Genomic DNA, 22506 nt, shown 5'->3' with positions numbered 1-22506 from the left:
AGCGCCTCTGTAGTGGCGCACTTAAGGCAATTTTATTGACAAACTGCTATTTATAGTCGCGGTGGAGATTTGGCAAGGCATGAAATATTTTTTTCCCGCTGGCACCTTAAAGGGATAACGCCACGGTATTTTAAGTTCTTCCAACAGTTAACTATAGGCATATAATGATTTATTTTTTATTTTTTTAAGAAATATTAGGTGTTTTGCTGGTTAGTTTTCTAATACGGAAGTAAAACGGCCGGTTCAGTAAAACCCCGCCTCTCCCCGTGTGATTGCCGCGCCCCCAGCGAGCCGACTGCAGTCTGCTGTTGGAGCACGCCTCTGAATGCAAGCCATCAATTCTTCAATAAACATTTCAAACAAAACGGCTCCACAAAAAATCATGGAGGATGAAGGGAGGAGAGGGAAGAAGGGAGATGAAAGAAGAAGGAGGGGGAGAAAAAAACCAAGTTGGTCTCAAACAGGGAATTTGCTGCTTATAGAGCAAGCACACTAACCAATATAACTATTCATTCAGTTGGGTTCAATCATGCAAAAGTTTTACTTGTAGTTTACACAAGTGTCAGCCAGAACCTTTGTGGGATTTTAAGACAGCCAATTGTCATTGCACTTTGGCATTGCAAATGTTTAGGATAATTGATTGCTTTGAATTCATTTGGACAGAATGTTTAGTGATAAAGGATACTTTTCTCACTATCCCATGGAGGTCTCAGAGAAAGTGGACGTGCGTTTAGTCCGCAGAGGCGGTGCGGGGCTGGGTCGGCACCTGCGTTTTCTCAGGTTGGGAAGGGCTGGTGCTCGGAGAGCAGAATGACCGAGAATTTCTCGTAGAGGGGCGAATGGAGGAAAACACCACTTCCGTCATGTGTTTGGTGAGGAATTAGCATTTGAACACGGCTAAAAGCGCCAAAAAATGTATTTTTCATGTCGCTGTCCCTTTAACAACTGTCGTTTTTGCAATCCAAAAGAATGATACCATTCGCGGTTGGGGTGTGCCTCCAATTTGAAGCATAAAACATCTGTGAGTGTTTCAACATCAAATCAAACTAGTGCAGTCCTAACCAAGCCTTACTGCATGCCCTGATGAAGCCTGATTGGATGAGAGGCAAAACATCTTGTAAGACATCCAGAATGAAACCTTTGACTTCACGGTTTTCTTTTCATGTGATGAATTGTGTTAAAGTGTAAACACAGTAGACTACCGTCTATTCAAATTGTATGCATTGCAACAAATGATGGTTTTGAGCACATTTTCTGATTTTGTCATTTGATATCACATGCTGCCTCTTTCTCTGGTGATCATCACTCCCTTGTGATATGTGCCCTTTTGGCCTGTTTCTAGGGAACAATGCAAAATCATTTTCCTGCCCAATCTTGTCTGTCTAAACTTCAGATGTGTATGAACTAGAATATGGCAGACATTCTCCAGGACCTGTGAGCCAGACTAAACCGGTGTGATTCTCTTCACAGAACGAGCCTGAGGACCTCGGGCCTCATATCACGCTGCATTACAATAACGCTGCGGCTTAGCATATCGTGGCCTCAGGGGCACAGTATTGCTGGAGTCAGGGATGAGAACTCCTGCAGCCGCTTGATTATTTCACTCATCACAGCCAAGCTTCCTGCCTGAGGACACTGCAGTGCTCTCAGTCAAAAGTGTCAGACTAAACTCACTCATTTGAATCCAGCCCATGATCAGGATAGTTAATGATACTTGTCCATTCATCTATTTGCTTATTCTGTTCAGGGAGCGTCAGCTAACATCAGTGGATAGGAAGGCAACCTTTAATGCTTACATTCACACCACCACTGAGTGGGAATTGAGTCCCAGCTACACGGAAGTCAGGCGAATAAACTGGTATACCGTGATACTTTATAAAAATGTATGATGGAAATCTGTTGTGAATTTGTGTTTAAATTATAGTCCAAACAATTAATATCTGTAATCTAACCTAAGATTATGAAGCAGATAGGCGTATTATTTTTGAGGAATAAGCAGTATGAAAATGACAGGCCGGAAAAGATAGAATGCACGTGACAATGCTCTTCCAGTTTTTTTGAATTATTACTGATGAAGTGACAGGCCTGTTATTCAGGTGCCACCTGTGGCTCCCCCAACCCCCCTCTATTTTTTATTTATTTATTTATTTATTTATTTTAAGCTTAAAGTATGTGAAAGGCATTCACCATTGACTTCATATAATTAATATTGGATACATTTTAATTTTTGAAGTGAGATGTCACAGTCAAATTTGTGTGTTTATTATAGTCTTCTGATTTTAGGAATTTGAATCCATTTTTAGAAATAGTCGGACCATATAAACATGCCTTATTTCTTAGCTTCCATGCTGCACTATAGACGTCTTTACCACACACAGTGACTGTACTGCTATTCCTGCTGATATCATATTGATATAGGTATCAGACAGTTGGCTATCTAGGCTGTATATCGATATCATATGGGAAAATGTGACACCCCTCGTGAAAAACATATGATATACACTGTTAATTTCATTTTATTTGTTTTAAAAAATGTATTTCTACAAATGCAGCCCCCATATAAAGATACCAGGTAATATGCAGTTGAGTAAATTAATATCCTAGAGCACATTAGGAGGGCACAGGGTAACAAATGAGTTACAAATGGCTGGATGACCAGGCTGCGGCCTTCCTGGGTGGAGTTTGCATGTTTTCCCCGTGCCTCCGTGGGTTTTCTCCGGGTACTCCGGTCTCCTCCCACATTCCAAAGACATGCATGGCAGGTTCATTGGGCGCTCTGAAATGTCACTAGGTGTCCTCGTGAGTGTGGATGGTTGTTCGTCTCTGTGCGCCCTGCGATTGGCTGGCGACCAATTCAGGGTGTACCCCGCCTACTGCCCATTGCCAACTGAGGTAGGCTCCAGCACCCCCTGCGACCCTTGTGCGGAGCAAGCAGGTTCAGAAAATGGATGGATGGATGGAAGTCAAATTTGCCTTTTTGTGATTTAAAGGACATTTACAACAAAGTTCTGTGGGTGCTTGGGGTGGATGAGTAGCGGGTAAAAAGTTTTCAGTGTCATTCCATTGATAGTAAGTTCAGCTGTTTGCAATGCCCTCACCAATTCTGCAATGACTATTCCTATTCCTTCAGATTCTTGCACAGGTGTAAAGCTACTTTTCGAACATGTGTAAATGTGTAGCTAATGACTGGATGAATTATTGCAAAATTGTTATTTTTGTTGCTCTAATGTTGTGTTTGTTGCTTTATCTGTCTTGTATTTTTTTCCTTTTTTCTATATGTATTCTTATAATTACTTTGTTTTTAGACATGTTTGAAATAAATAAAATAAAAAATAAAAAAAAGCTGGGGATCTAATACAGCACACCAAATGTAAAAAAAAAAAAAAAAAGAATAAATACATCCTGAATTTTACAAATTCATAACCACCAGGATATCCCTTCAAAGTCAGAACAAAAATTAGTGACCATCAAACATTAAAAGAGACGTTTTGCCATGCATAAAGCCTGTATATTAGAATGTAAACGTTCTGATGTGACATGGAGCTGCAATATGTAGTATTGAAAGAAGGATTTGCAACCTACTTTTAAAGCCATTGAGTGCCACACGACTTGGATGGTAAAATCCTCTCTTGCATTGGCACTTGTATTTGTCCAACACAAATCCGTGACCAGCGATGGGCATGCACTGCAAGAAAAGACAATAATGTTTATCAGTCAATCAATCAATCAACTTTATTTATATAACACCTTTCATACATTCAAAATGTAACTCAAAGTGCTGGACATCCATAATACAATAAAAAAAAAAAAAAGAACCCCCCCCCCCATGATCGCACCCACAGACACACCCAAAACCCAACAAACACATGAAAACCACAACATGGCGGGGCACAGAAGTACCCTATAAGGAAAGGAACCCAGGAGGAGTTCATCCACAGTGAGATGGATGAAGACCAGCCATCCCTGGAGCTAAAACTTTAAACACTGGAGCTAAAAATTTAATAACTACCAAATGAAAACATTTAAACACTAAAAGAAAACAGTTAAACAGGATGGAAAAAAAATGAATAAATAAAAACAAAGCTACAAAACAATATAGATTAAAATAGTTAAATAAATAAAAGGGGATTAAAAAAAATAAAAACTAACAACATTGCAGTTGCTAAAAGTTACAAAACACATGAAGATGATGTACTGTACACAAGGACAATAAAGGCAATTTGGATTCGGAATAACAAGAAGGAGGTTGTGGCTTTCTTGGGTACACAACACAGAGAAGAAACGGAGAGTTGTGTTTCATGAATTGTAATCTACCCAGGCTCCATTCAAATAAGTTTGACAAACTATATACTTGTATCTGCGTAGCATAACCTGTACTCATACAATTCTTCTCTTTGCCTTTCCCAGTGTGGTTTGTTTAATGAACTTGCTAAAGTTGTGTTATTGAGTCTTCAATATTATCCACATGCTCCTCTGCAGAAGGAGGCAGCAGCAGCAGCAGGCCCAGCTATAAACACGCCTGGTGTCAAGGGAAATCACAGAGCTTTGCCAAGTAACAGGGACACTAATTCATATCTAAATTAAGAATTAAGGGTTGTTTGCAGAATTCAAGCTTCTGCATAATTGCAGCTCAGTTTATACCTCCGCAAGTTTACACACCATCTGGAGCTGAAACACTCACATTGCTTTGAATACACATGTGGATGCAAGCACGAAAATTAAAGACGCAATAAATTTGGCATGAATGCTCATAAATACTGCAATACGTCTCCGCGGGGAGGATGATGCGGGCAGCTAAATTTATACGTGAAGTCTTGGCCACAAAACAGCTCAACACATCACTTCATTGTGTGTCCAGATTTGTCCTTTGCTGATTCTTGTTTTGCTGGCCAATTTGAAAAGGTTCAGTGGTTGCATGCTTGGGTGCACACTACCCCTACTGCAATACCAACAATGATTCCAACCAAAGGATAAACTGGATTGACGTTAAACGGCTGCAGTTGGCTTGCAACCCATCCAGGGTGTACGACATTCAGACATTTTCTCACCATACAGCGTGCTCATATGTTTACATATCCCAAGGATATGTAAACTTTCAAGCACAACTGTACACAATGCACACATATAAACATCTGAAGGCAAGTCAATTTCGTCAAGGTGCGCCTCATTTTTCTTCAGGCGCAATGAAAAGCTATAAACCGGTCGTTTTAGGTGGTTCCATTTGATGGATCCCCTTAATCAGGTCGCACTCTGAAAGTGAGACGTTATTTAATCATTGCACTTTGGAAGCAGAGAGGCTTTTAATCATGAACTCTACAACTCTTGGCACGCACGGTGTAAGTCTGCATTGCTAGTCACAATTGGTGCAAAAGCCTTGAGTAGGAAACCTGTCGGGACATCAAGTTTACTGAAAGACAAATACAGATGCTTGTCACCGAATTGTTGAGGACTTACTGTAAATGTGTAAACATGGTGATGCGAAACACATTTTATTATATGTATAAATAAATAAATAAACTGTTGTGCTGAATTTGTAATGCAATGTAATTGTCATGATCCTGTTCTCAGTCTGGTGCAGGGGGCGTTCCCACCAGTGTCGCACCTGAGGCGCCTTCCTATTCAACTGACTTTAAAAGGACCTCAGGAGCAAGAGAAGCAGAAGATTGTTCCTTGCTCAGGTTATTATCTAGACATTTTTCAGAATCACAGTCACATGTTATAGTAACAGTCTTGGTTTTGTTCCTGTAGTTTTCAGGTTTTCATTAGTGTTATTCCGATACTGGTATCGGCGGAGATGCCGATACTGCATTAAAACAGTGGTATCGGCATCGGTGACTACTCACAAGTAACATGGCGATACCATTAATTCCAAAGCCAATATAGGATTTTGGATGCCGAATCATGTGTTTTCCTCGTGCACGACATTCACTGATATTTGACATGCTCACTGCATGCCGATCTAAGACATCCTATTGGCCCTTGAATGCTCTGAACCAATGGCAGGACAGCTTTTTCATGTTGAGGAAAAAGAACCTTAGGTATCGGCATGGTATCAGTATCGGCCGATACTGCAAAGCTGGGTATCGGAATCGGTATCGGGGGCCAAAAAACGGTATCGGAACAACACTAGTTTTCATGTGTAGTATCTGCTATGGCATTTTCTGTTTTGTCTATATAGTTAGATTGTAGCTTGCTACCCTCCTGTATAACCTGCTTGCGTTCTATTTTTTGTTCACTTCATTTTTCTCCTTGCATTTTGCAAGTGTTTTTTTTTTATTAGTTAAGTATTCCGGGTGTAGTGCTCACGCTTTCTGTTTTCTTTCAGGCATTGTTGGCCAGCCTTTTGCGTTTATTGTTGGTTTGAAAATAAACCTACTAAATTGTATTTTCCTTTCTGGGCCTACGTTTTTGGGATCCACCTTTCTGCTGACATCAACAGTAATGACTAAGACAACAAATTGGTTGTGAAAAATTGTGTGGAATTGATTGTCACAATTGTGGCAAAATGGTGTGCACGGTTTTGGCTGCTAACGGATTGGGTGCTGTTGATTCAGTGTCAACTTGTTGTCTGAAGACCAGCAGCATAACTGTGACGTGAAGCTATGCAGCAGACTATTAGGGCCCGCTCAATCGATTAATCATCCGGCTGATTGAATTGGCTGATAATTATTTAAAAAACAATGTATTTTTTTTTTAAATCATTAACATAAATTGAAACTAAAAAAAAAAAAAAAGTGGCCAAAAATAAAGGCCAATTTTCGGCCGTTTTTATCTGTAAAGTTAAACACAAGGACAACATTAACCAGTTAAATGTTCCACCTGTAATTCTTATCTTTATTGTTATAAGTTTAAAGGTATGAAAAAAGAATTTATTCATTATACATTTTTTTAATTGTTTGATTAATCAGTTGTTTTGTTCTGCCAAATATCAGCAGCAGCCTAACAAAAAAAAAAAATCCATACTGTGTATGTTTTGGTTTCATTAAGCCGTAACATGTCATCTTTTCTCATTATGTATAAAAAAATTATCTATGTACGCTACAACACCACAGCAATATTGCTGTTATCAGGCTGTAAAGGTAAATCTCACACACACGTTCTGAAATACAAACATATTGCAACTCAACCACCACAAATTATCTTCAAATCTCACATGCTTCTTCTGTTTGGCTTACATTTTTCCCATATCATTTTTTTTTTTACCACCCAGTAATGTGAGAAAGATGGGAGATAGCAAGGAGAGCAATGAGTCCATCTATAAATACACTCAAAGCATTAAACCCCAAAAGCATTACAATCGCTGTGTCCCTTGGGTAAAATAACCTTCCCGCGGCTGTTTCACAAGAAAATCAACCACTGGAACAGAGCATCTTAGAGACAATGGGATTTTTTTTTAATATGAAAAGGTTTGATGGGGTACTGACTCTTAGGTAGCCTACACACCAGGAAATATAAATTACCACAAAGACATTAAACAAAATAAAGATATTGTAGAGAACAATCTTTTGCGCAGACAAAGAATTGGCTGCAAAATACTAATCAGTTTATTCATCCTTGCATTTTACACTTTAATTACAATGAATTTATTATAAAATAAAATACCCGATAGAAAAGAAGAGCTTGCATGAGACTTTGCACTCCGTTTTTGTGAATGGTGTAAATGCTGCACGGTGCATGGCATAGCTCAAGACGGGTGTTACAGTATACCAGTGAGGCGATGGTCGTTTGCCAAACGCAGGTGAGCGGTAGTTGCGCAGCTGTGGGTGTGGTCACAGCTTAGTTCACTCATGACCAATCAAAGCGGCTTCTCTCATCCCCTTTAAATGGTTAGTCACATACTGTATCAATGGGGCGGAGCACATATCTTATGCGATGAACTTGCAGAACCAACAGACCCCACCCTAATAATAATTTTGTTCTACAATGATTCAAAGGTTTGGGTGACTTGCTGTTCACACGTCTGACATTCACCACACATGTCCACATATCAGAATTCACCACAATCATGTCAACAAGCCATCTACCTTGTACTAGCACTTCGACATGATTGGAGCAGGTGTATCATTAGACTGATTTTCTGCCGCCAAATCGTCCCTCCGCCATGCTCGTCTCAAATGGTGCTCACGATGATGCGTTGGCCTGGCCAGCTTGACTAGTCTGCCAAATTGGCACACATGCTCAATGAGCCTTGTGCTTGCACAACATTCAGGATCTACAAATATAGAGCTCAATGAGTCACTCACATCTTTGCTATCTGGAAGTATCCTGGCACCTACTGTTTACAAACATTATGAAATGGTCCATTTATAATGCAGTTATGAGATGTCGCAATGGGCAGCGAGACAAACATCTAGCTTATAGTTTGATGGTCATTGGTTCAAATCCGGCCTTTGTGTGGAGGTTGCATGGTTTTCATGCATGGAAGGTTAAATTGAAGATGTCAAATGGCTTGTAGGTGTGACTGGGTGCCAGCAGTTGTTCGCTCTTATGTGGCCTTGGCTGGTGATCAGTTCAGGGTGTAACGTGCATCTCGCCCGAAGTCAGCAAGTTCTGTATGGCAAATGCTACCTTTGGTTGACTGCTCAACCTTTGGATCATTAATGTGGTTCCCATTTGGGATTTATTTTTGGCTGGCCAGATGTCCGGATTTAGGACTGACAGTCTTCATTTTCAGTGATGCGTCAGGCGTCATCCTAAACCGGACGCTGGTTTGTCCGCCTTTTCAGCCGCGTTGAGTTCACGTAACCCAACATTAGCCCCGCTGGCCCGCTACCACCCCAAGTTTGTCAACTGGTCTGGGGCTGGCCAAGAGTGAGAAAATCTCATATATCATTGGTTCAATAAATGTAAACAAAGTGCCACATGTGGCTGTCTGATTACATTATTTCCATTATTTCCTCCCCGTGTTCTGGCTGTAGCCCGCTCGCAGATGGACAGAGATTTTTAGTGACTCGCCCACAGCTAAAGGGATGATGTGTGGCAAAACAAAAAGGGAAGGCTATGTGCTTAGTGATTTAAAAAAAAAGAAAAAAAAAAAAGAAAAAAAAAAGGTACTGTAAACTAAAATAATCAAAAAGAAGTTTAGCTTTTTAATTATATTTTTTACCATTTAGTTACACAAACATAATCTATAAACCATGCAAAACTTTGTTGATGAAATACACCTGAGTCTGATGTCCAGTGTTCCCTCATTTTCCACTGGGGCTAGGTTCCAAAAAATACCTGCAATAAATGCAATCCGTAAAGTAGTTAGCTTTATGTTTTACATTTATTATAAAATGTTTAAAGGCTTTAAAACCCTTCACCATACAGTTTATACACTTTTCTCATCGAGGCATTTACATTTTCTTATGCCGAGCTCAGACAACACAATTTTTTTTTCTTCTACGAAAGTCGCAGATTAGTTGTTAAATCCTCTCTGTGTTGTGGACCGGACGAGCTGTCACACTACACGTCTGAAACAGACAAGATCCCACCCGATCATGGCATGTTGTGATGCCCAGAGCACGCGTTGACACTGCTTTTCGGGGAGGCAGGACAATAAATAAATAAATAAATAAAAATGAAAAAAAAATAAAAATCAGAGCCTGGCAGAACAGGGCGGCATGCAGAGCTTGGCCTGACTTCTATAAAAACATATAGGCTATATGTCCATCCCAAAGCTGTGATCGATCCTCACTTATTCCCAAATCATACTTTAAAAATATTTGAAGTCACAATATTTTTTTGTACTGTTGTCGCCTTTTCCCATGATGGTGGCAATGTTGCAAGTTGGCTCCATCCATAAAAAAAATAAAAAATAAAAATTAAGACTGATCACAGTTTTGGGACGGAGTCGTCGTACTGGCCGAGATTGGACATACAAGAATTACCTTAAAAAGACGTCCTTTCAACGTGTCTTTGCGCAGTGGGAATGTTCAAACTTTCAGAAATTTTATAAAATACATTACTGAAAAAAAAAAAAAAAAATGCATGCAAAATTGCACTGAAAAAAAATCCACGAAACACCAAGGCCGTGAAAATCAAAAATTCAAAGCTAGGCTGCACTCAAAAACAGTGCATGGAAAATAACAACTTAGGAACTCAGCAAGGCTGGTAATAACTAGGAAGAAAAGTAGCAACTAAAATTGACAGCAAAAGGCTAGACGCAAAAACTGACTTTAGCAATATTAACGTATGGATACTTGGACATGAACCAAGGCACCGCTTACTATGATGGTCTAGTTCAGGACGTGGCAGGAGACAAGACGAACTGACAACAGACAAGGCTAAACTCAGACTAATTATACACAGGGGGGTGGTCACAGGTGGAGACAATCAGGCAATCAGGAAAAACAAGGACAGGAAGTAAAACTGTAAAACTATTGACACAAGAATAAAAGATGACATGAAAAACTAGACTAAAACTAAGAACTAAACATAAACAACGAGACATGACAGTTTTTTTGTACTGTTACATTTTTTTATTTTTTTTATTTTTTGCCTTGAAGCGAGTTTAGTTTTTTGTAATAAAAAGCCCCCTCCCGCCCTTTCACATTTTTGTTAACCTTCTTCTGCCTCCAACAACGAAATGTACAAGCAGAACCAGATCAAGACTCACCAGAACTAAATAAAGCAAATGCAGACGGACTAATGATGTAGAAAGACATAGCAGGAAGGTCATCATGAGAGGATAGAAGGAGCTGATTAGATGAAACACTAGGAGCATGACAGACACGAGTGAATTACTAACAGGTAAAACTCCATGGGTGGCACAAAAAGAAAGGTTATAAAGGGGCATGTTATGGAAAATTGGCTTTTGTCTTCCTGTAATGAAATTGACATTGAGGTTATGAAAGTGTTTTCTAGAACTGGGTTGGAGGTCCCAAGTCCTCCACTTGGACTCGAGCGGGTCCCCACTCGATTATGATCCGAAGGTGTTGCAGTTTCGACACATTTTGCCGCAGCAGTCATGAGCTGCAGGGGAACAGATTAGCAAGTGATTGGTGGCTCCCGATGGAGAATGAATCCTTGATGATTGTCCCTCTCTGCTGTCACGTCTTATCTCTCCTTGTCTCGTCTTCTATACATCCTCGCCCTTGTATACTTCATGCTATAATGCATGAGTCATCAGCATAATTAAAGATTAAAGAAAGGATATGTACATCCTGCAAGCTTGGCAGTAATTCTTTGATGGGTACTACAGTCCCTTCTTGGTTGAGAGTTTGTAGTTTGTCACCAGAATTAATGGAGTGCAGCATCTCGGAAACACCTAATTAGTTCTGAATTGTACACTTAACAAAAAGTATTAGATCGCTTGTCATGAAGGAGTGGGTGCTTTTAATTTTAGTGAGTGTTCAACATTTTACCATTTTGAACACAAATGAGAAATTTTAAGCTGAATTCACCCTTTCATACCAAATTTGAAGCTCATTGTGATCAAGAAATAATGTGATATACTATTTTTCTCCTTTGTTATACAACACTACCTTTTAATTAGTGCTGTCAAAGTTAAAGCGTTAACTAATTAATTAATCACAAAAAATTATCGCATTAATCATTGTATTACCACAGATTAATCACACTATTAATTTTGACCGCAGATGATCCTTTTTAGCCGACAGTGATGGTTACATTAAAGGTAGCTGTTGGAGTTTGAGCAATAAACATAACTACATGCAGTAAAGTAAAGCATTTAATAAATGTTTACATATGCCGTAGGTCATTTTTTCCCATTTTAAATTATGAAAATAATTAATTGATTAGAAAAAGCAGGATGAGCGTGTTTCAGTGGATATAAATTTTTGAAGACGTCCTCATAACATTAAATGTCGAAAAAAATAACATAACAGGTGCGCTTCAAATTTAGCAGGCAAAATATGTTGAGGAAAAAAAAGCCTTTTTATGTCGGTTATTAATCACGATTAATCAAAATTCTAAGATGTGATTAATCTGATTAAAAAATTTAATCATTTGACAGCTCTACTTTTAATTTTCATCCAGCAATAAATATGTTTTAGGATTACAAATAAAATTTTGATGAATAATGGTTTACATATTGATACACTGCTGCTGTTGCATAGAACTTGCATTGGGTGGTGGTTAGCTGTTACATTACATTTGTGAAGCAATGTAGATGATACCTATAATTTTTAAATGTTTCTCTAGCATTGCAACATGCTGCTTTTGATTGATGGCACACTCGGCAGAAGTACAGTAGGTGCAGCACACTCAGTAGGAGGTGTTAGAATCACTCCTAAGATATTTTATTTGGCCAGACTCTTGGACAAAATGTCTTTTTCATGCAACATAAAAAGATTTATCAACCATTTCTTGACACAAGTAACAGGGACACTCGTGTCACTTGAACAATGCCACTGTACATCTACAATACCAAATTTTAAAGGACTCGGTGTGGAGGGCATGACAGTAGGACCCATTGTGTTTACTAACAGAAATCCATCCATCCATTTTCTTGACCGCTTATTCCTCACAAGGGTCGCGGGGGTGCTGGAGCCTATCCCAGCTGGCTTCGGGCAGTAGGCAGGGTAAACCCTGAACTGGTCGTCAGCCGATGGCAGTAATAACAGAAATCCTGTTTCTTTATTAGGATGATGGACATTTGTTTCTCAGCTGGACCCTTGTCACACACAGGAGATGCGAAGCAGTTGATGTCGCCATGGAAACCTCATTCAGTTGAAACTACAGTGATTCACACCAATGCTTTTCTGATGTCTGTGACAGTTCCTATCGCTTGAGTGATATTTTTCGTTTCTCTTCAGAAAAGTGCAGCGAGCACAACACCTTCTGTAAAACACTTTATTTCATTGTAAAACCCATCATAAAATAAAGTATTGCCTACTTAGTGTTCTTGAATTTATCCAAAAGATGATTTACCTTAATAACACAATGGAAACATTTATATTTAGATATAAAACTAATAGATAGATTGTACTGTCGAAGTACTCAAATGTGTCCCTTACTTACTGTTCAATGTATTGAATATGTTGCCTTCCAAACAATAAATTTTCAAGCAATTAAGGTTTAAGTTTTCTGTGAATTCATTTCAATGTATGTTCTTTTAGTAATTGTACCTTTGTTGTCTCTGCTTTGCTTCTGAATGGCATTGACTGTTGTGTTTGTTGATGTTTGTAGATGTTGTTTCTCTGCTTGTGTCAAGCACATTGAGATGCCTTGTGTATGAAATGTGCTCTAGAAATAAAACTGACATGCTTGACAAAATTTGGGTTTGGGTGATGTATTTGTCAAGCAATTTTGAACTAGTTTTTGAATGTTTCTGGGAGTATATCAAATACAGTAGGCATAGGCATATAGCTAAAGAGAAATTTTCCAGAAGGTTCACAGCTCTGTGTATTAAACTGAGGACTTAGTAACCTTGAATCAATCTCTTAGAAAAAAAAATGCAGCAAAAGTGCATAATAAATGATCTCTTTGATGATGAAAAAGATGCACAAACATCCAATTTAGACTATGACTGTATGTACAATATGGCCAATCCGATGACGTGTTTCCCAGTTTGCCATCAGAGCAGCTTTTGAGTCACCTCGCTGCTATTCAGATGTAAATTATTGTACTGAATATTTCAACTATAAGTTGATTTGTCAGTGAATGGTGTCTTATTTGAGCTTGAAAAGCTTATTCAGCCTTAGACTTGCTGAACTTTAAGCTCTAAACATAATCCTCATTAGGGTCGTGGGTGAGCTAGAACCAATCACAGATGACTTTGAATGAGAGGCAGGATATAATATGGACTAGTCGCCAGTCAATTGCAGGGCACATATATTAATAATTAACCTGGCAATAGCCAGATGGATATTCTGGTACCTCTCCACAGTAATTTCGTTGGGGAAAGGCGGGACATTCTGTACAATAATTTGAGCTGATTGGACGACGCGACATTGTACGTTTGTTTTAACCAATCACGGCCATGGGTGAAAATTTCGTGTTCGTTCTTGTCGATGGTGGGAAAAGCACAAACATCTTACCAGCTAGAAATGCACGAAGCGCCTCTCGCTGTTCAACATTCAACAAGGAAATGGTGAGTAATTCTGCGAGAACAGAATTAATTGTAGCGTCCATTCATCCATGTTGGGTTTGTTTGTTAGCCCCTGCGTCGGTTCTGGCTTCCTGGTTTCGTCACAGTTGCATATCCCTCCCCCAAACACAATGTCGCTCTGTGATTGGTCCGAATCGAACGGCGATTATCTGCGGTAGCGGTACAAGATGTATTTTCCAGGGTTTGTGAACTCACAAATACCGCGAGAATTCATCTTACGAGGGCAAGGTTAATTAATAATAATAAAAAAAAATAAAAAAAACATTCATATTCATTAATTAAGTCATTTGTCAACTACCCTAAAGTTCATGTTGTTTGGAATGTAGAACGAAGTCAGAATATCTAGATCATATGTGCCAAACTCAGGTCCTCGAGGGCCGCAGTTTTGTATGTTTTAAAGGTTTCCCTCCTCCAACACACCTGAATCCAATTATCAGGATCATTATCAGGTTTCTGCAGAGCTTGTTGATGAGCTGATCCATTGAATCAGGCATGTTGGACACCTCTAAAACATGCAGGAATGAGGCCCTCGAGGACCGTAGTTGGAGACCTATGACCTACTCTATCCAACAAATGATGAGGTTTTTATTTTTTATTTTTATTTTGGTGATGATCTTTAGATCCGTAAGGACTACATTACTGTACTTTCTACAATTTCATTTACAATACGAAGCCAGCAATAATGGCAAAAATTCACATCAGTTCTTTCCTTTGCTCTTGTGAATATTTGCTTATTTCATAAGTCACATTGACACATCCAGATCATATCACTATTATCCATCCATCCATCCATCCATCCATCCATCCATCCATTTTCTTAGCCGCTTTTCCTCACAAGGGTCGCACTTTTATTTGTATTCATGTTGTATGGGTTACAGGCCAAAGGATACATCATACAATTCATAGTTATGATGATATTCTTTCTTGATGTATGTTATTGTTTATGTTGATGTATGCTGTGTCCAGTAATAAGCTCACTCAGGCAGTGTTGAGCTGCGGAGACACACGGTTTTCTTACCATGTCTCACTGTATGTTTATTGTCTTGTTTGTTTTGCTAGTAATTATTTCAATCTTAAAGGGATACTTTACTTATTTAGCCATTTTTGGCAGTCATGCATTAATATTTTGCCTATAATAAATTTGATATTTTCATTATTTTTCATGTACAATTAGTACCTTTAAAAACATATTTTGCAACTTGCTGTCGACTGAAAATGACATCACAAGGGCTCAGGGAACCAATCACAGCTCAGCTTGTGAATGTCACATGACCAAACCTAGAAAACAAGTGAGCGGTGATTGGTTCCCTGAGCCCTTGTGATGTCATTTTCAGTCAACAGCAAGTTGCAAAATATGTTTTTAAAGGTACTAATTGTATGTGAAAATTAATGAAAGTATCAAATTAATTACAGACAAAATATTAACTTTTTATTGCTATGGGCTAAATAAGTGAAGTATCCCTTTAAATTCAAGAACGGACTCAAGTGGATTACTAACAACAGGATAAAGTACCGTCGATGCGCATAAGCCAGGAGACGCAGCAAACCGGGATCTTTCAACCATGATGGAGTGTTGCATTATATTTTTTCTTTTCAAGCTCACCTGTTCTAGCAGGTTGAAGAGACAGCGTGTCAGACATGCTGTTAAATAATTGCTTCCTGTCCTCCTTTACCTTTATATCTTCATTCCAGTGATTGATCTGTTGTTTTATTTAAATTATAGCTATATTTCCCCTCATACTTTCTAAACAGGATCCAGCTGAACAATTCAAGATTCTTGCTGCAGTGCAGGAAAGAGTCACATATGTACAGGTGATTTATTTTTCAGATGCAAGCAACTAACATCACTAAAAATACCTGCTGAGCTATTGCCAGAATTAATAGTGTTGCTCTCTGCAACAGCGTTGCGGGTCTTTATTGGAATTAGGTGAGCTGAGAATGGAAGAGGACCAAGGAAGCTGTAATTATAAGTTATTGGAGGGGTACTTTCAGCATTAAACATTTAAATTATGTTTTAAATGATCACATTTTACTAGCGTGTGCCGAGCCTATCTTCTCTTTTCTGAGGAGTTAATTGGCTTCAAGAAAATGGAATAGGAGTCTAGAAGACCACATGGAAGGCAGAGTGTGATAACAAGAGACAAAAACAAGCAAGGGAAATTGGTGCATAAATAGTGATGGAAACAGAAAATGAGGCAGAGAGCAGGAAAAGGAGGTAGCGTGGGGTTTAGAGTGGGTAACCCTCTTTGGCTGTCAGTGCAATTTACACTCATTAGCGGAGCTCCGCTTGTGAAGCTTTTTATCTCCGACGACACATTTCCTAGAATGGGCTGAGACAACAAACACATGCACACACACGCACACACACATTTATATGCAAACATAGCACCTTTTGAAGTTTACTACGCTTACACACTATAGAAACCCCATATTCATATACTCATATGCATTCCATCCCGATCACCATAACAAATCATGTAGAAGCTCTTGTATAATTACACGAGTAATCATGTAAGAGACCACCCTTATGAGTGTGTGTTTAGATCATGGTGACATATCCCACTTCCTCCACAGGCTTTGCGGGAATGTGGGGCGGGGGGAGCCGAACAGGAAAATCAAATCAAATATGCTCCAAAAATCAAACGATGTGATGACAACTCCAGGTCATCTCATTTAGTTTTTTCTGATATTGGTGGAACAGCTTATGCTCTCTTGTTACACTATTGTGTTACTATGCAAAGTTGTATATCAGTTGTTTCCAAAGGCACCCAACTTACATTAGAAACATCTCATGGCGCACCACCAAACAAAAAGTTTGAATAGTGAACAAATGCTGATCATGTCTCAATTTTCTGACAAATTCATGTCACTGATGGTCACGAGCTGTGGGTCTGAAAGAAAGATCACGAATACAAGGGTGCTCAGGCTAGAGTCGCTGCTCCTCTGCCTCAAGAGCAGCCAGATGAGGTGGCTCAGCCATCTGGTTAGCATGCCTCCTGGACTCCTCCCTTGTGAGGTGTTCAGGCCATTTCCCACCGGAAGGAAGCTCCAGGGATGACCGAAGACATGCTGGCGAGACCATTTTTTACATGTATCCGGCTGGCCTGGAAATATGTCAGGAGCGTCACATTGTCATCTATTCTTAGCTTCTTCTCTTCAACTCATCAGAAGTGTGAAATTCATAACCATGTTTTCAAAATGATTATGTACTAAGATCTGTTCTTTTTAAGCACATACCCTCATCATACTGAAAATGCAATGTAATGCCTACCATGCAGTCTTCAAATTAAAGGTGATCGATCTGGCCATTGAAAAGTGTAATTGAAATTGCACATGAACTTGGGGCAAATGAATAGAAAATACTACAGCATAAAGAAGTAGCTCACTGCTTTTAAATCTTGTGTGTAATTTGTAAAAAATAAAGGGACGCTCCTTTTACACTCAATTGTTACACTCACCCATTTCCAATTAACTTGTTCAGATGTGAAATATTCCAAAGAGGTGTTTTTGACCATTCCTCAACTTTTCCAGTCTTGTTGCTCCTATCTGATCTTTTTTGGAAAGCATTGCGGGCATCAAATTCAAAATGGGATATGTGCATCTCAGTTCGAAGTCTGTCATGTATTAAATTGAATGTAGGTTGAAAAGAATTGGCAAAGGGCGGCACTGGGGTGGAGTGGTTAACACATCCGCCTCCCAGTTTTGAGGACTCGGGTTCGAGTCCAGGGTCCGGCCTTCCTGGGTGGAGTTTGCATTTTCTCCCTGTGCCTGCGTGGGTCTTCTCCGGGTACTCCGGTCTCCTCCCACATTCCAAAGACATGCATGGCAGGTTGATTGGGCGCTCTGAATTGTCCCTAGATGTGCTTGTGAGTGTGGATGGTTGTTCGTCTCTGTGTGCCCTGCGATTGGCTGGCAACCAGTCCAGGGTGTACCCCGCCTACTGCCCAAAGCCGGCTGAGATAGGCTCCAGCGACCCTTGTGAGGAATAAGCGGTCAAGGAAATGGATGGATGGAAGAATTGGCAAATCATTGTATTTTAGGTATTTTACAAAACAACCTAAATTAATAGGAATTGGTGTTTGTCAACAACATACTGTATTTGTGCACTATACTGATTGTGTAATTTGTGATACCCATCGTATATCAAGCAATGAGACTGGTAAAATGCCCCACCCTAAAAAAAAAAAGAAAAGAAAAAGAAAAGAAAAAAGAAAAAACAAAGACAGGAATACAACCGGGCTATTTCAATACAAGGGATGGAAGAAAAAGTCAGGTAAAGCTTCTATGCTCTTCTGGAATGACCAACCCTAACGACTCTTGCAACTCTTGTTTAAGGATGTTATGGAAAAGAACAGGAAGCTTTGGTATCCACAGCACAACATATGACCAAAGTGAATGTCACCCTGGAAGCTTGTTGGATCAAACCGTTTTATAGGGCATAATGGTGTGTTTATGGCTTATGTTGCCCTAACATTGCCAAGCAGAACAATTCTCACAGCTCTCAGTTGAGTGAGACATAAAGTTTGAAGGATGAGGCAAAATCACACTGCCTCTGCTGCATCCTCTGAACACATCCAAGAGGTGTTAATGTTGTTGAGCTGCACTGAAGCAACACGTCACAAATAGAACTTGAGTGAGAACTGCACACCCTGCAGAGCACATGATGCTCTGTCACATTAAGAAAGACTCCATTATTGCTTCGGCCTGGAAGCCTGAACTTCAGAGTTTGTTTGGAGAAATGAGCATTGAAATGACTTCCCACAAGCCAATTTTTGCAACCATTGTATTTTATGATTTTTTTTTTTTTTGTTTGGCTCAGAAGCTGTTTCAACCAACCAAAGTTTCACCTGCATGTTTCCCTACTTACTCGGTGAGCAAAGTGTCTCACCCATGCGCCAGACTTTAAACACCATCCACTTCATGTGTAGCCAGCAGGCTTTTGAACTGTGAAGATAATTTGACCGTATCAGGGAACAAGTGGTGAAGCGAAGTGAAAAGCAAGAGAGACCAGAACCCACAAGATGATGAGCTAATCCACATATTAGAGCACTGTAAAATGAGCAGAAGTCTGAAACTCAATATGTATCGGGGCTTCATGATGAGGATTAATTATTTTTAGTAGTCTGTCTAGTGTCACAGAGTGTCTTTACATTTATAACTGATAAAGAAAAATAATCACAGCTTTGAAACAGGGAGGCTCATATCTCATTTGTTTTCAATACCACCTTCTACTTGTGCTTCCACTTTCCACGTAACATTCTGAATATGACGAACAGTTTGTTATTGTCAATTCCTTTCATGTAATATTCCAATTGAGACATTTCCTTCATTTCCATCTCTCTTGCTAACATAAATGACAGATGTTATAACACAGTTACAGTACAGTCCACATGTGTTTGATGATGGGTGCATTAATAATGAAAATATGATCTGATCTGCTTTCAGAGTCTAACATCTTTTGGGCTGCCCTGAGTGATGAGACTCGGGATGCAGTGGATAGTTGCAATTCATCTTAGTTAACCCCGACTGAAAAAGAATCGGCCCGTTTGGATTTCATTACTTAATTACATTATCCCTGGCAAAGTAGCATTTAATGATTTTTGTCAATGCAAGTCTACTCTGACAAAACGTCTTGGGTTATGTATAGTATTTGAATCAAGCACTGTGTGGTAAAGTCTTGAATCTCGCCTCCTACGCACCTACTCAAAAAAGATTAACAACAGTGATGACTAAGTTGCCTATGAATCACCGCCTCACTGCGAAATGTGGTGTGTTAGGAGAATCATCATCAGAGGAAGAGTAAGAATTGATACAATGTGGACTGTTGTCAAGAATTCTTCCAAATCCACTCACACCCCCAACACCCCAGCAAACATAAATTACAAAACTGCTCTGCGTTGTGAGCAAATTCACCACAATATATTTTGAGAGTTGTTCTTCTATTTGCCTGACATACTGTTTCTGACAATACATCAAGCAGACTCCAATTTGCCTCTGATCCCATTCACAATTGAGGGGATACCCCTCCATTGATTCACAGTGGGCACTCTTTGACCTGTTGTTTGGTGTTTTGACACTAACAATAGTCAGCGGGGAGCGTGGAGGGAGGCTTTCCTCCCAACATACAGGTGCAGCAGGTTAAGTTTGTCCACACCAGTTAGACATCTCTATTGCATCAGTTGTATGTATCCTCTTTTATAAGAGCTGTGCATCAGGTGTAAAATGGTATTAATCAGTATGATGTTGCTGATAATCTGTTGCTTCTTTTAGTTTAATTACAGTATACACACTAAAAACAGATTGGTCAAATCTACCAAAAAAAAGGGGGTAAATTTGACCAATCTAGCTGGTAGTTATGTGTCTGACAGAGCCATTGGTTAAAACAACCACCTTAGAATGGTAGGTGTTTTCAACCAATATTTATTGGTGATTGGACCAACCGATACAATTGGTCATTCAGATTGGTTAACTGTTAGAGGTTGGCATTTTTTCAGGAATCCCGAAAACACTGATTGTCACACCCACCTAAGTGGGGTCAAGTTAAGGTCCTCTGCATTTGATCCATCCCCTGAAGGATTGGTGAGCAGCAGGGTCACATTTTGATAGTCTTTGGTATGACCTAGCTAAGGATCGAACCCAGAACCTCCTGGTTTCAGGGTAGACACTCTACCACGAGGCCACAGAGCTGGTCATGCATTTTGATCTATCTAGACATACATTTCCATTTTTAAACACTATGTCTAAGCTGTGATCGAGCCAGACTTACTTTCTGTTGTAACCAATTTCATTGGTTGTTTGGCTAACCAATAAAATTGGTATGCCCATAACAACCCAGAATGGTCAATGTCTGACTTATCTATTGGTTAATCAAGCCAATGTGACCTTAAAGGAACACAAGACTTATGAAAAACTAACCAGTTATTCTGTGAAATGGTTCATTTAAACTTTTCCCTGAAAAAAATGCCAATTTATGGTGAGAAATTATGATTTTATAGCACTTTAGCTGAATATTTTTGCGTTAAGTACTGTATCGGGGATTTTGGACAGTCACGTGATCATTGTGACGTCTGTAAAATACACATTTAATGACATGAAATGAATGACACCAAAGAGACTCACAAGGATTATCGGGTCCCACGGCGGACATCTAAGTTGGAATTGCGCCTTACAACAAATAAGCACTTCTTCAAAAGCAGTACAGCCACGGAGGACACGCCAAAGATTTGTTTTCAAGCGAAAGCTGAATAAAACTGGCAGATCTAGCTGCCGGCGAATCGAAGTGGACTGTAAACATCCGGGTGACTTGTACTCTGCTAGGCTAAGCTACATGTCGTGTGCTAAGCACGCTTTAGCCCACATTAGGAGTGGCCACCCCCCACCGCCTCACCCCCACACGAAATGACATGAAACCGGACGTGTTGAGGACTTTACTCTGAACAGAACTGGCGCATATTTGGGATCAAAGACGTCTTTTTTTTGCCAATTACGTCAGCAAACTCCCATTGAAATGAGGAAGGCGGTTTTCGTTCTATGCACGGGATAAGTCATCACGATCACGTGACCAGGATAATAGTGTTTCTCAAGGTACGTTCAAATTCTGATACTTAATCAGTTTAAAATAAAATTCAGGGAATAAGATGCCAGAGATATTTGCACTTTAATTCTTTGTACACAATCAAATCCAATCCAATCCTGGAAAATGATTAATAAGTGTTGTATTGCTTTAACCTTGGTTAAAGGTTTGGTAGTTGGTTTGGATTGGTAGTTTTTTTTTTTTTTTTTTTTAACCATCCATTTTTAGAGTGTGTATATATGGAAAGTGTAGGAACAAGCTAACAACAATATGAGGCACATACAAACAAAGTTATCACATATGCAGTGAAGGCAGCAGAGCAAATCAGAACATAAGACACAACCCGAATGTTGAAACTAATAAAAAAGAACAAAAGGTGGGCACACAGACAAAGAGCACGGTCAAGTATTCAAACCATCTTGATGCAATCCATTACACTGCATTTATTATACATCATATTACCAGACATGCCATGCACACATGAACAGCTATATTGTCCTCCTCCCTGCTGGGGTCAAGGAGGTTTCACACAATACATCACATGAAACTAAATGGGGCTGACATGAAAGTGGAAGTTCACGCGCAAAATCCCCTGGCACACTGACACATGTAGACAGTACAAGGATCATCGCTGTCTCTTCATCCAGCTGAAACGCGACAAAACATGATGTATGACAGTGGTCTCCACCAGAAAATTTTAAAACATTGTTTTTTTTTTTTTGTTCTAGCAGAGCTTACAGATATAAGCCCTTATCAGGAATGTACATCATCCAATAAATGTTCCGATAGGAAGCATATATAAGCAACCACTACTCACACATCCTCCCATCGACAAATGGTTGGTTTACACATATAAACCGGGTGATTTTTCTAAAAA

General features: G+C 39.5%; 1 protein-coding gene across 1 annotated transcript in view; it reads right to left on the bottom strand.

Annotated features, from left to right (window-relative positions):
- gpr158b (G protein-coupled receptor 158b) overlaps positions 1-22506 on the bottom strand; it is a 67219-nt gene that overhangs the window by 36159 nt on the left and 8554 nt on the right. The window contains exon 3 of the mRNA XM_077535640.1: positions 3583-3685. Coding sequence (XP_077391766.1) covers positions 3583-3685 — 103 coding nt within the window. The remainder of the gene's footprint in view (positions 1-3582; positions 3686-22506) is intronic.

The sequence above is a fragment of the Festucalex cinctus genome, chromosome 1 (genome assembly GCF_051991245.1).
Source record: "Festucalex cinctus isolate MCC-2025b chromosome 1, RoL_Fcin_1.0, whole genome shotgun sequence".
Classification (NCBI taxonomy): domain Eukaryota; kingdom Metazoa; phylum Chordata; class Actinopteri; order Syngnathiformes; family Syngnathidae; genus Festucalex; species Festucalex cinctus.
The sequence above is the reverse complement of the archived record's forward strand: the minus strand, read 5'-3'. Positions and strand labels throughout refer to the sequence as shown.